Here is a 15,455-nt window from a genome sequence, read left to right as displayed (position 1 = left end):
TGGCCTGCTGAAGTAACACCGGGAAGATGAGTGTGTTGGGTGGAGGATTGTTGAGGGCTGGGAGCCAGAAATAAAATGAGGGGTTTTGCGCGCACGCGCGCACGTGTGTGTGTCTGTGTGTGTGTGTGTTTAATTGACTTTTGCAACTGGCTGAAGAATAGATTATAGATATGGAGACGAGTTGGAAACAGGGTGTAATCCCATCTAGAGACTGTTGTGGGCTTGTCTTCAGTGATGACACTAGAGAATGAAGAGATGGGTTTGGGGTGTAATTTAGAGATAGAACCTACCAGGTATGCTGGTAAGTGAGGTGTGGAAGGAAGAGGAAAAGGAACTGAAATCACCAGGGTTTTTGTCCAAGTGCTTAGGTAAATAGAGGTGCCATTTGTTTAAAGAGAGCAGACAGACAATGGTGGGACACATTTGAGAGGGAAATCTGAATTGCAGTTAGTTGAGGAATGAGTGGAATGTGAGAAAATGGACACATGTTCAATAGCTATGGCTGTGATGAGAAGACAGCAGATGGTTCCTCAAAGAGGAATTAGGATGAAGTCAAAGGTGGGAGGTGTGTTTTTGTTTTAGAGTGAAGTATAGGACATAGTTAACTACTGACCCAGGATAATTACACAGAGGGGGAAAGATGTTGGTGGAGAAGAGGGAGGATAACCAAATCCAGTTTGGTTTGAGTGTGAGGCAACAATAAAGGTAATGGTCCCCAGAACACAAGCGGAAGAAAGGATAGTTTTAAGTGAGGTAAGTTTATGAGGAAAATAGGTTTCATTTATTCAGAGTGTTGTCTGTGTTGAGAGGAGGGAGCATAGGAGTCTGTAAGAAGTGACTTGGAATATTAGCGCTTTGGGCATTTTACCAACTTTGTATAGTGTACAAGATTTTAACTTTCTAGCTCCTAACCTCTCTTTCCCCCGTCTCAGTTATATAAGGTATCAAAGGGAAACTGTGAACTTGTTCCATCGGAGTTGATGGTTCGAAATACCATCCCTTCCCCAGCATGTTTTCAGAATTCGGTGTCTCTTCTTACCAGTTGCCTTGCCTGACCTCCTGCTAATTCTCCCTTACCTTCATACCTCATTTTTCTATTGTACTCTGAAACATATTATATGAGTTTCCTGTTGCTACTGTAGTAAGTTACCACAAACTTATTGGTGTAGAACAACACAGATTAACTGTCTTCTAGTACTGTAGGTTAGAAGTGTGACACAGGGCTCACTGTACTAAAATCAGGGAGCCGGCATTCCTTTTTGGAGACTCCGGGGAAGAATTTTTTTCCTGATCCTGTCCAGCTTCTAGAGACTGTTCACATACCTTGGCTGGTAGCCCCTTTCTGCATCTTCAAAGGCAACAGCATAACATCTCTCATCCTGGTTTTGTCTCCTCCTCCTCACACCTGTTCCTCTGACCCTCTCATCTGCCTGCTCCTACTACTATTAAGGATTCATGTCATTACACTGGACCCACCTGGATAATCCAGAATGAGGTCTCTGTCTTAAAGTCAGCTGATTAGCAACCTTAATTTTATCTATAACCGCAATTTCCCTTTGCCTTGTAACCTATTTATAGGTTCCAGGGATCAAACCAGAGGGCATCTTTGGGGGACCATTACCTACTACATATATGTTGTAATTTATACTGTTACTCATCTTTGTATTCCTAGCATAGTAGTGCCTGAAATGTTGTATACATGAATCAATAAATGTATAGAGAATGCTTATTTATTAAATGTTCCTTTTCTTTCCCCTCCACCCTCCCTTTTTAGTGACAGGTCAGTCTTACGAGAATATGGTAACTGAGATCATGTCAATGGGCTATGAACGAGAGCAAGTAATTGCAGCCCTGAGAGCCAGTTTCAACAACCCTGACAGAGCAGTGGAGTATCTTTTAATGGTGAGAAATATGTTTTACTTTACTCCATTCTGTTGTTTAAGATTAAAATCTCAAAGAAACAGATTTTAAAGGACCAGTTCACTTGTCACTGATATATGCTAGATGATATACATAATGCTTTTTTTTTCTAGTATGTTTGTATTTTGTGTTAATAAAATGTAACCTTTTTTAATCTAATGGTCCAACATTGTAGTAGCTTTTTAGGTGCCACTATGCGTGAATTATTCAGAACAAAAATTTCTTTCTTTTTTTTTTTTTTTTTTTTTGAGACGGAGTCTCGCTCTGTCGCCCAGACTGGAGTGTAGTGGCATGATCTCTGCTCACCACAAGCTCCACCTCCCAGGTTCACGCCTTTCTCCTGCCTCAGCCTCCCAAGTAGCTGGGACCACAGGCGCCTGCCACCATGCTCGGCTAATTTTTTTGTATTTTTAGTAAGATGGGATTTCACCATGTTAGCCAGGATGGTCTTGATCTCCTGACCTCGTGATCTGCCCGCCTCAGCCTCCCAAAGTGCTGGGATTACAGGCGTGAGCCACCGTGCCCGGCCAAAATTTCAAGCTTGAGAATCCGGGCCAAATTCTTTTGCTTATACTGTGTATATTTCTGTAATAAGTTGCCAGCTTTTTAAAAACTGGGAAATTTCACATAAAAGTACAGATTTCTGGTTTAACTGGACAACTTTGATCCCAGATTTTTGCAAGGGATTAAGGAAAATATTTTAGATCGTGGAATCTAATTCATTATCCTCTGATTCCCTCTGTTACCAATGTAACATCATGCATTTAATGAATGATGTTACTACCTGGTTCCGTTGGCATTTGAATTTGTTTTTATAGTCCGTAGGAGTTGAGGGACTTTTTGAATAAAGTATTCTTTTTTTTTTACTGGTAATGGGAGTTTTTGAGAAATAGGTTGTTGTGGACATCAACTGAAACCCTTGGTATTAAGATGAAAGTCTGCTAGTTTTACAGATGTGACACAGGCTAAAGTAATTGAATTAACTTTTTTAAAATCTCAGACTTCTATAATTGTCTGGTGTTTTGGAGTATTATCAAAGTCTGAATTGCCCTAAGTATCATCTTAAAGTTGCCTGATTCTAACCCTTTTGGGAATTACATCCACAGTTTAACCCATTCCTTTGTGTCTAGGTTGTACTTCTGTTAAAAACTCCTTTCAGGTAGCTAGCTAGTTTCAGAAGAGTCAGTTATAAGCCTCATAACTGTACTCTGCCTCCACCATTTATTTGCCCATGCCTTTGCATGTGAAGTTCACAAAACCTTTTTCTTAGCATATTATTTTATCTTTTTAAATTCACTTTTTCATTGTCTTCTTGAGTAGTGTCTTTAAATGCTGGCAGTTTATCCAGTTTGTTTGGAATTGTGGAATTAATAATTGTTGTGAATTTGTTTGGTGAGGAGTGTGTACCCTAAACAGATTGTATAAAAGTATTAGCTTTTATGGAGTGGCTTTCATTTACACCTGATTTAGAATTCTGTATAAGTTCAACAGTATCAGTTATTTTGATCTAATAGATGTGGAGTTTTGAGGTATAAAAATACAGAATCATTGTTACCAAATGCTAAAACTGCTGTAGAGCATCAAATGCAAATTAAATAGATGATACATGAGTTCATCAAAAACAATTTATAACTAAAATGTTTTTTATATATTTGCTCTTTGTTTCATAGACTGGAGGGGAAAAGTTGCTTTTAACTGTTACTAGTTAAGAGATAGGTTAAGGTGAATGGATGGAAAGAAGAAATGTTGAGCATTTATATAAGAGGCTGTGTAATGTGTGAGAATAGAGGTCGATCTATAGCAATAAAGATTAACTTTTTAGTTTAATAAAAGAGAATTTGATGGACGCTCTGGATCCTAAATTTGTATGTAGTTTGTTAGCACTTAAATAACTGCCCATCTGAGTTAAGGGTTTGCCTTGGTTAACTCATTCAAAAACATTGGTTTTAATGCCTGGAGTGACATCTAATCCATGCAGCTATTTTCCTGCTGTGTTACTTTTCATCCTTTATATGTTGTTGCTTTTGGCTTCTGGTTTATTAGGGAATGGAAGCATTTATCATCTTATTTAATTATAATATTTGGTTCTTTATTCTCTTCAAAATCTATAAGAACTTGATAAAGACTTTTAAAAAATTTTAAATGACAAGTCTATCAATCATGTGCATCAAAATAGGTGTCCCAAAAGAGTTTAGTGCATGCAGTTTTAAGCTCTTAATAACTTTAAAAGATAAGTACTATAAACTTACAAAAGGCATCACCTAAAAACTAAATGGTTTCAATTTCTTTTATATCGATTTTATGAATTTTGAAAAATTAAATTTTTTGAGATACTTTATCTCATTTTTTGAGATACTTTAAGTATCTCATTTATGAGATACTTTGACACTTTAAGAAACACTTCACTCAAAAGTATCTCAAATTTATGAGATACTTTCTGAGTGACACTTTCTCAGTACCATGGATCAGTAGGGGAGATCCTCCTGCCTGGCCACTGTGTACCTGGTCTGTATCCATTAGATATTTTTTCCCCCAGGAGTCATTTCAGAACTGTCAAGTGTGCATCAAAACCTCTTTTTTTTGGATTATCTCAAGCTAGAGTTGCAAACTCAATCCTTTTTATCACTGAGTAACAGCTGATAAAGATTTCTAAGAAGTTAAAAAGGTCAACTGAACTAATAGGTAGCACAAAAACCTTTGGTTGTGTTCAGTTTTAAGAAGGTACATGTATCAATATTTTTCAAATTTGATGCTAATTACGTGTGCCTGGTAGGTGTCTTATTGAACAACACAGAGAATATTTCCATCATCATGGTAAGTTCTGTTGGACAGTGCTGCTTTGCATTATTATAGCAATGTGGGTTTTTCTATAATGCACCCAGGTCATTTCTAATCTAATTTGAATCCATGCATCTTAATAATCCTTTACTTTTAATTGAAGCAGACATCTGTTTGATGCTTTTGAAAATCAAACAAGATGTTAAATAGACTATAAATCTTTTACTCTGTATAATATTTAATTTTGCATGATGGGATATCTTAAAGCTTGGAAATTCTATTATAGGGAATCCCTGGAGATAGAGAAAGTCAGGCTGTGGTTGACCCCCCTCAAGCAGCTAGTACTGGGGCTCCTCAGTCTTCAGCAGTGGCTGCAGCTGCAGCAACTACGACAGCAACAACTACAACAACAAGTTCTGGAGGTAAAGCGGAATCTTCTGGATGGGGAGGGAATGGCCCTGAATTTTTAGTGTAAAATAATTTAATCTGAAATACTTCAGAAATGACGTTCATTCCCAGAGCAGTCGAATAATTCGTTAAGTTCTCTCTTCACTAATGTTTGAGAAAGGCCCAAAAGAAACTTTCCCAAGTGGATGTAAAAGGTATCCTTGCTGATATTAAACATCAGTGTTGCAGTTTTGCCGAAGGGCATATTCTGTTTTATTTGTTTTAAGGAAAAGATGCTTTCCAGTTTGTATTTAGTGTTACTTTCTAATGCCATTCAGAATGGTTTGCTCACTTTGTCTCTTACTCTCTCCATAAATGTTACACAGTGTATGTAATTTCAAAGCCAGCAGGATTTTAGTAATTATACAGCCAAGGAAATGAAACGGTGAGAGGTTTAAAACCTTGTATCTAGAGGAGAAAGCAAAGCTTGAATTGAAGTCTCTTTACTGGGGTGCTGACCATACCCCACACATTGCTATAGGTCTGACTACAGAGCAAAGCCTGGAACCTGCGGTCAGCTTAGGAATTACGCAGTGTTCTCCTTCGTTCGTTCTTCTGTATATTAATAAAGTAATTTAAACTGTTGATCTTGAAAAGGCCATTCTTCCATGCATTTCCTAGCTCTGATAATGATAGTCACCTCTGGTTGACAAAGGTCACTCAGTGCTTTGTGTACAGTCTCCCAAGGACAGGCCCTTTGTTCGTTGTGATTCAGCATATGGGAGTGGAAAGAGATGACCACAGCTCTGCTTTGGATTTGGGGTCCTGTTCCTTTCAGCACTTATTAGGTGACATAGTCTCTAAGTCTCGTTGCCTTCACCTGTAAAGCTAGTATTATATATGGAAGAACAAAAAACCCATGTGCTGTGGTCATTTCAATTGGAATGATTGTCTTCCTGAATAGGAAATTACAACATACATCTAAAAATTCTCTTTTATTCATTAGTAACCTCAAAAACAATTCCTGTATGTACGATTTTTGGTTTCCTATAGCATAACCAGACAAGTACCAGCACCCTGAAAAAGCCAGAAGTTCTGTATTTTATATTTTATTTGGCATTATTAACATTTATTATTGTGAATGGATTTTAGACTGAAGAGTTTAGATATATTAGTACTTAGATTGCCATACAGCTTATTTATCCGAGTTCTTGTAGTTCACAAATGTTTGAAAATTAATGGTAATAACCGGAAGTCTTCCTTAATGTAAGTTTGGATTAAAGTTTCTCCTGATTTGCAAAACCTGACCTCAGACTTTAAATATCTTTTTCTTCTTTGGTTTCTTGAATTCCTAGGAATTCAAGCTCAGATTGTGTTCTTTTAGGGGTTTTCATTGTTTATAAAGTAAGTGAGTTTTTGTTTTTGTTAGTTGTGGTGTATATTTTTCTTAGGAACTTTTAAGCAACAGGAACAACTTTTAGTACTTTTTATTTTGATAGAACACACACAGGAGACAAGTTTCTAGTATTATTTTATAACGTTGAGTGCCAAGGGCAATTATAGGAAAGTTTGGTTCATATTACAATCAGCGTTCTGCACTCCCTGCCTTTACTAATAGGAGTAATTTTTGCCGTATAAAACTTGCAAGTTGGTACAGTTGGAAGATTTCATCATTATTTACTTCATTTTATTACATCTGAGAACTCAAATCATTTTTTCCTTGATAGTGTTTGCTGTCTAAATGTATTGTTTAACCACTGTTTGTGTATGTATTTACTGCTTTTGTTTAAAAATGTTTATGTGTATTTTAGGACATCCCCTTGAATTTTTACGGAATCAGCCTCAGTTTCAACAGATGAGACAAATTATTCAGCAGAATCCTTCCTTGCTTCCAGCGTTACTACAGCAGATAGGTCGAGAGAATCCTCAATTACTTCAGGTGACTAATCAGTGTCAGTTTCACAAGTGATTTAGAGTGTGTCACAATTTGAAAAAGTCCATGAACGGGTCCTTCCCCTCCTCAAATACAACTCTGTATTTGAGAATGTGAATGTTTTCTTCCAAGCTACACTTAGATATTGTAATCTAGATAGGCGTACTAAAAAAACAGTTGGGATATGGAGGTTGGGTTAAATTAAGTTGACCAAATAGTAATAAGTTTGGGAAACATTTTATATTTCCTTTTTGGAGATTCCCACTACACATTAATATGTTAAAGAATTTGGGAAGCTGTTTAACAGAGAAACTGCCTAACTTTAAATCACTTTTCACAAGCTTATTACTCAGTTCCTTTTTCTTAGGAACTTTTAAGCAACAGGAACAACTTACTCTTAGAAAAAATAGCTGTGGGGCTTCTTTAGTGATCAGATCACCAAGTATTTGAATTTTATACAGCATTTTAATGCCCACTAGTGTGGAAGGTAAAAAATATATGCAAGTATTAAGAATAAGTTCTATTCTTATAGTCCCACAGTAGTTTTTTTTTTTGTTTGTTTTGTTTTTTTAAGCACAGGAGGCTCAGAGCACTTAAGAATTTGAATTTCTTCACTGGTTACTTTGCCCAAAAGTACTGAATTTCTTTACTATTGTATAAGAAATCACATCCTTCCAAAGACTGAATAATCCACAATCACTAAATTACGTTTGCAAAAGTGTAGCCTTTTCTCTTAGTAATATTTAGAATTTCTCTGTTCCTGCAGATACTTAATATCAGTGTATTATTTTTCTCTGTCCTTCATATCACCACAGCAAATTAGCCAACACCAGGAGCATTTTATTCAGATGTTAAATGAACCAGTTCAAGAAGCTGGTGGTCAAGGAGGAGGAGGTGGAGGTGGCAGTGGAGGAATTGCAGAAGCTGGAAGTGGTCATATGAACTACATTCAAGTAACGCCTCAGGAAAAAGAAGCTATAGAAAGGGTGAGTTTAAGTAAAACTTTAAAAAAATTAGTTGTTGACTGGGCTCATGCCTGTAATTCCAGCACTTTGGGAGGCCAAGGCAGGTGGATCACCTGAGCTCAGGAGTTCAAGACCAGCCTGGCCAACGTGGTGAAACCCCATCTCTACTAAAAATACAAAAATTAGCTGGCGTGGTGGCACATACCTGTAATCTCAGCTACTTGGGAGGCTGAGGCAGGAGAATTGCTTGGACCTGGGAGGTGGAGGTTGCAGTGAGCCAAGATTGTGCCACTGCACTCCAGCCTGGGCAACAGAGTGAGACTCTGTCTCCAAAAAAAAAAAAAAATTCCTTAGTCACACTAGCCCCATTTCAAATGCTCAGAAGTCACATATTAATAATAAGGTTTTTCTATAATTTCTTTCAATAGTGTCCTGTAGTTTTCAGTGTAGAAGTTGTGTAATACTTTTGTTAAAATTATTTCTAAGTATTTTTATTCTTTTTGATGCTGTTATAAATGGATTTTTCTCTTAATTTCATTTTCAGACTGTTCATTGCTAACTATATAAAAATACGATTTAATTGTGTATATTGATCTTTTATCATAAAACCTTCTTGAACTGTTATTTATTCATTAAGTAGTTTGTGCATGTGTTCATTAGGATTTTCCATATACAAGGTCATGTCATCTGCACATGGAGACAGTTTTACTTCTTTTCCAATATAGATACCTTTTATTTCTTTGTCTTATTTAATTGCCCTATCTGGAGCCTCCAGTATATTATTAGACTAGCAAGAACCAACAACATCCTTGTCTGGTTCTTGATCTTAAGGGAAAGCATTCAGTCTTTCATCACTAAGTATGATATTATCTATAGGTTTTTTGTGGATGCCCTTTATCAGATTGAAGAAATTCTCTTCTGTTACTAGTTTGTTCATCACGAAAAGGTGTTGGATTTTGTCAAATTTTTTTTCTTTCTTTATTAAGATGATCATGTGATTTTTGTCCTTTAGTATGCTTTATTACATTGATTGATTTTGTATGTTGAACCAACCTTGCATTTCTGAGATAAATTTTACTGGTTACAGCATATGATCTTTTTTATACGTTGCTGGATTTAGCCTGCTTATATTTTGTTGAGGATTTTTGCATCTGTTCATAAGTCATATTGGTCTGTAGTTTTTTTGTGATGTTTTTGTCTGAATTTGGTGTCTGGGTAATACTGGCCTCTTAGAGTGAGTTGGGAATTATTCTCTCCTGTTGTCTGGAAGTATTTATTAAGAATTGGTGTGAATTTTTAGAATAGTTGATAGAATTCACCAGTAGTCTGGGCCTGGGCTTTTTTTGGGGGGAAGTTTTGTGATTATTGATTCAGTCTCTTGTTACTTGTCTATTCAACTTTTGTATTTCTTTTTTTTTTTTTTTTTGAGACAGAGTCTCGCTCTGTTGCCCAGGCTGGATTGCAGTGGCGTGATCTCCGCTCATTGCAAGCTCCACCTCCTGGGTTCACACCATTCTCCTGCCTCAGCCTCCCGAGTAGCTGGGACCACAGGCATCCGCCACCATGCCCGGCTAATTTTGTTTTGTATTTTTTCAGTAGAGACGGGGTTTCAACATGTTAGCCAGGATGGTCTCGATCTCATGACTTCGTGATCCACCCGCCTCGGCCTCCTAAAGTGCTGGGATTACAGGCGTGAGCCACTGCTCCCGGCCAACTTTTCTATTTCTTTTAGAGTCAGTTTTGGTGGTTTTTGACTTGGAATTTGTCTATTTTATCTAAGCTGTCTAATTTGTTGGTGTGCAATTGTACATATTTCCTTATAATCATTTTATTTCCTCTTTTGATAAAGTAATAATGTTCCTGCATTTATTCCTGATTTCAGTCATTTGAGTCCTAAGATATTTTTGTTTTTTCTCTTCAGTTTAGCTAAAGATTTTAATTTTGTTCATTTTGTGGTTGTTGTTGTTAATGACAAAAATAACTTTGGGTTTTGTTGATTCTCCCTATTGTTTTTCTAGTCTTTTGTTTTGTTTTGTTTTGTTTTAAGTCTCTCTAATGTTTATTTCCCTCTTGCTTGCTTCTAGTTTGTTCTTCCTTTTTTAGGTTAGGTTTAGTTTAGTTCTTTGTTTAGTTTTAGTTTAAGATTAAATTATTATATATCTTTGTTAGCATAGATGTTTATAGCTATAATATTCCTTCTGCGTTTATGCTATAGTAGCATCCCATAAGTTTTAGTATGTTGTATTTTTGCTTTCTTTCATCTCAAAATGTTTTTTAATTTCCCATTTGGTTTCTAATTTAATTCATTCGTTATTTAGGATTGTGTTAATTTCCACAAGTTTATGAATGTCCCACATTTTCTCCTTTCGATTTCTAAATTCATTCCATTATAATCAGAGAATATACTTTCAATACTTTTCAACTTATTGAGGTTCGTTTTGTGGCCTAACGTGGTATTTCTGAAGAATGTTCTATGTATACTGAAGAAGAATATAGTGTAGTTCTTATTAAGTGGTCTATAAATATCTGATAGATCTAGTTTGTAGTCAAGTCTTCTTCCTTAGCTGTTTTATCTATTATTGAAGGTGGAGCTATAGATGTCTCTATTATTGTTAATTGCCAATTTCTACCTTTAATTCTCAGTTTTTATTTTATGTATTTTGTGGCTCTGTTATATATAATTGTTGTGTCTTCCTGATCCTTTTTTATCATAAAATGCCTTTTGTCTATAGTAACAATTTTTATCTTAAATCTGTTTCCTCTGATATAGCCATTCTAGCTCTTTTTTGGTTACCATTTGCATAGTATATACCTTTTTCTATCATTTTACTTTCAACCTACTTGTGTCTTTGAATCTAAATTGTGTGTTTTGTAGAAGCAGGCAGTTGGATTGTACCCTTTACTTCACCTATCCTAGCTTTAATCTGGATAAAACCCAGATAACAAACTGATTTTTTAGTTTCTTCTGCTTTCATAGATGAATAGTTATTCGTGATGAATTGGGATTTTTGCCCAAATTTTAAGGGTTATTTCTGAATATAATCTGACACAGCAGTCTTTAACCTTTTTGGCACCAGGGACCAGTTACGTAGAAGACCTTTTTTTCTACCAACATAGGTGGGGTGGGCGCAGTGATTTTGGGATGAAACTGTTCCACCTCCGATCATCAGGCGTTAGTTAGGTTAGGAGGTGGGGTGGGGCGGTGGTTTTGGGATGAAACTGTTCCATCTCACATCATCAGGCATTTGTTAGGCTATCATACAGAGCACAGACCCTAGATCCCTCTCATGCACAGTTCACTGTAGGGTTCATGCTCATATGAGAATCTAATGCCGCCACTGATACAACAGGAGACGGAGCTCAGGTGGTAATTCGAGTGATGGGGAGTGGCTGTAAATACAGATGAAGCTTCACTTGTTCGCCCACTGCTCACCTCCTCCCGTGCGGCCCAGTTCCTTGCTCGCCCACTGCTCACCTCCTCCTGGGCAGCCCAGTTCCTAACAGGCCAATGGCTGGTGCCAGTTCACGGTCTGGGGGTTTGGGACCTGTGATCTAACTCAAGGTGATTGAGACAATTGAGGAGGGTGACATTTGGCTGAGTTTTTAAAGGCTTTTAAAAGGAGTGAGTATTGTCACAAGTGATTTTTAATATAACAGACTAGGAAAATGAAATTAAGTAGCTGGTATTACCATTTAAAATGCTGTAACTGTTAAGCAGATAAAAATAGAACACTATCTTCAAAATGTACCATGTATTACTAATAATTGGTCACCTGTTTTTCTAGTATGGAGTGTTGAATAAAGCAAGGAGATTGAGAGTGATGTTTGATCCAAATGAAAGACATGAGTTGACATTAATAAATAAAACATAGTTTGCTTTTAATTTACAAATAGGTGAGGTGGTTAAACTATACTGCAGGTACTCTCATCCTTATCTTCACTCTTAATATACTAAAAGCCATTTGATTTACATATTTCTGTAGAGTCATTTATTTTTAAACCATAGCAGTTAGCAGCTAATTTTTAATTAGGCCAAAGAGTATTTGCATAGTATCTATTAAGCTTTAACTAGAAACAAAGACTTTTTTAGGTGATTAGTAAAGGAAAGGGTCTAGATTCCATCTAATCCCTTGGGTTGGGCAGTAAATCCATATTGATAGAGATGAATTCATGTAAAATTCTCAAGAGCTCTTTTGGGTTGCAGTATGTTTTTGAGTAATGATTTATCTTTAGTGCTATGCTGGAATCTATAATATGTAAATAAAATTAAATGTGCCATAATTGGTGTGTTGGATTTATATTTTTTTCCTTTTTCTTCCAGTTAAAGGCATTAGGATTTCCTGAAGGACTTGTGATACAAGCGTATTTTGCTTGTGAGAAGAATGAGAATTTGGCTGCCAATTTTCTTCTACAGCAGAACTTTGATGAAGATTGAAAGGGACTTTTTTATATCTCACACTTCACACCAGTGCATTACACTAACTTGTTCACTGGATTGTCTGGGATGACTTGGGCTCATATCCACAATACTTGGTATAAGGTAGTAGATTGTTGGGGGTGGGGAGGGAGGGATCTAGGATACAGGGCAGGGATAAATACAGTGCATGTCTGCTTCAATTAGCAGATGCCGCAACTCCACACAGTGTGTAAAATATATACAACCAAAAATCAGCTTTTGCAGGTCTTTATTTCTTCTGTAAAACAGTAGGTAACTTTTCCTAGGTTTCACTCTTTTTAGTGTACTAGATCCAGAAACTTAGTGTAATGCCCTGCTTTATATTTCTTTGACTTAACATTGGTTTCAGAAAGAATCTTAGCTACCTAGAATTTACAGTCTCTGTTTCATGGCAACACTGGATAATGGCTTTGTGAAATTTAAAAAATTTTTGTAGCGACTGTAAACAGAAATGCCAAATTGATGGTTAATTGTTGCTGCTTCAAAAATAAGTATAAAATTAATATGTAAGGAAGCCCATTCTTTCATGTTAAATACTTGGGGTGGGAGGGGAGAAAGGGAACCTTTTCTTAAAATGAAAATAATTACTGCTATTTTAAAATTTCTTGATCATTGAATGTGAGACCCTTCTAACATGATTTGAGAAGCTGTACAAGTATAGGCAGAGTTATTTTCCTGTTTACATTTTTTTTTGTTTTGGGGAAAAAATTGGTAGGTGTCTAATTACTGTTTACTTCATTGTTATATTGCAGTAAAAGTTTTAAAACAACCATTGCATGTTTGCTTTTGATGTATCCCTTTGTGAAATTAGCACTTTTGGGGCCAATGGAGAAATGCAGCATTCACTCTCCCTGTCTTTTCCCCTTCCCTCAGCAGAAACGTGTTTATCAGCAAGTCGTGAGTCAAACTGCTGCCTTTTAAAAAACCCACAAAATGCTGATTCAGTTCAAAATTAATGCAAATGTTTCAAAACTGGGTTTCTGATATTTGTAAATGTGTTTCTTTATTAGATAAGAGTGTATTACCATTAAAGTCATTAGTATAATATTGCTTTCAAAAAGAAATGGTAGACAAAACTATAATCCAGCATCTTTTATTGCATTGGAAAGACTGGCAAAGTCTTTTTGAAGGGTTGGGAGATGTGGCTGGACAGTACTTTGGAAAATATACAATCAAGATATCTCATGGCATATTAAAAGAAAAATCTTAATAGCAGTGTTGGCTTTTATTTGGATTTTTTCATCTCAGTTTTTTCTGTGGAATCTCCTTCATTGGCATTGTTATTTAATCATAAACGGGGCAGATGTCTACTTGTTCAGTTTTTCAAATCTGTTTTCCTGAGTATAAATAAGAGTATTTAAAGAAATAATTTGGATTGCTTTTGTTTTTTGTTTCCTTTTTTTTAACCATCTGATACTAAGAAGATGAATTTGCACAGATTTCTCTGCATAATTTCTCAATATCTTCAGCACAGTATGGTGATGATGACTTTTAAGCATTTACATCACGTACTCATAGCCTATTATGAAAATAAATGAAACTGGCTGGGTATGGTGGCTCATGCCTATAATCCCAGCACTTTGGGAGGCCGAGGTGGGCAGATCACTTGAGGCCAGGAGATTGAGACCAGCCTGACCGTCATGGCGAAACCCCGTCTATACTAAAAATACAAAAAATAGCCAGGCATGGTGGCGCATGCCTGTGGTCCCAGCTACTTGGGAGGCTGAGGCATGAGAATTGCTTGAACCCGGGAAGTGAAGGTTGCGGTGAGCCGAGATCACACCACTGCCATAAACATGACAGGCTTTTGGACTTTGTATTACCTGTATGTTTTATAATGGATCATGCATAATTTCTCAGGAGAATAAAATGAGAATTCATATATACGTTCATCTTTCAAGTCAGAGCAATGAGTTGGGAAAAGAGGTGGCATTTCTGATCGGATAATGGAATACTCTCATTTATTTTATGACATTCTCTGTCTACTCAGATCATAGTGAAAACTGGAAACAAACAAAAAAAAAACAGCCTCTTCCTTGGAAAGTGACAGCAGAAGGTGGCATGGAGCTTGTGTCCTTGGACAACAAATCTGGATATACTAGGATTAATTATCAGAAGACAGCTCAGGCCAAGTTTTGATCGTTCCATACAGTACCTTGTTTATCTGCTTCTTAAAGAATCAGCCGAGACACCATAAAAGAAATAGGCTTTTTGTGCCTTTTGCTGTTAATGTTTAATTTACAAACTGTTTTGGTAAATCTCTTAATGTAAGTAGCTATTTGACTTTGGAATTTTGCATTCGAGGTATACTGTCATTTCTTGAAATCTTTTTCTCGTTTAGTTGCTCTGTGGGAAATGTGAGGAAGCCTAAGTTTGTATTTGTAAATTTCTTATGCCATCCTCTAGTCAAATTTTTTTTCATTGTTTAAAAATACGGAAGTGTTCCAATATAATTTTTTCCTGTACTGGATGGCTAGGATTCTAGAGAATTGATTATAAAATATTTTCAATACATCCAACATTGCACTTCTCATTTTTTAAATGATTCTGTCACATAGAATCAGATTGAAAGTTGACAATGCTTCTGTCACTGATACTTCTTTTTACTTTAGTAATTGGTGAGTGTATCATATAGGAGGCCCAGGCACTAGATTGACTTTATTGGGTCTCCTGGTTCTTTTCTCAACACAGAGATGGGATACTTGCTGGGATGTTAAGGTTAGTGAGGTCTTCTAGGGAATGCATAAAATTTCCATTGTTCCATACTTCTTGTCTGAAGCAGCCAGCCAAAGCCTGCTGCAAAATGTTCTACCGAAAGTAAGCAATTGGAGGGAATGAGTGTTCCTGACCCAGTCAGTTCTGGTGGATTCTCCAGCCATGAAGTTCAGTTGGCCTCCCCCATCCATTTTCCCCATTTTTTCCCCCTAAGCCACGGGCTGGCAAACTACAGCTTCATGAGCCAAATCTGGCATATACCTGTTACGTGGTCTATGAACTAAGAGTGATCTTTACATTT

The 15,455-nt window shown here is 36.5% G+C and overlaps 1 protein-coding gene across 4 annotated transcripts in view; it reads left to right on the top strand.

Annotated features, from left to right (window-relative positions):
• The window catches only part of RAD23B (RAD23 homolog B, nucleotide excision repair protein), a 47,743-nt gene extending 34,089 nt beyond the window's left edge, over positions 1 to 13,654 (top strand). For 3 of the 4 annotated variants that reach the window (XM_016960396.3, XM_063787227.1, XM_063787226.1), the window contains 5 exons: positions 1,775 to 1,902; positions 4,985 to 5,120; positions 6,897 to 7,024; positions 7,834 to 8,004; positions 12,305 to 13,654. In XM_016960396.3, the coding sequence (XP_016815885.1) occupies positions 1,775 to 1,902; positions 4,985 to 5,120; positions 6,897 to 7,024; positions 7,834 to 8,004; positions 12,305 to 12,418 (677 nt within the window). In that variant the 3' untranslated portion in view covers positions 12,419 to 13,654. 4 annotated transcript variants of the gene reach the window in all.
• The last annotated feature ends 1,801 nt before the right edge of the window (positions 13,655 to 15,455 follow it).

The sequence above is a fragment of the Pan troglodytes genome, chromosome 11 (genome assembly GCF_028858775.2).
Source record: "Pan troglodytes isolate AG18354 chromosome 11, NHGRI_mPanTro3-v2.0_pri, whole genome shotgun sequence".
Lineage (NCBI taxonomy): Eukaryota > Metazoa > Chordata > Mammalia > Primates > Hominidae > Pan > Pan troglodytes.
Note: the sequence above shows the minus strand (reverse complement) of the source record. Positions and strands in the feature narration are given on the sequence as shown.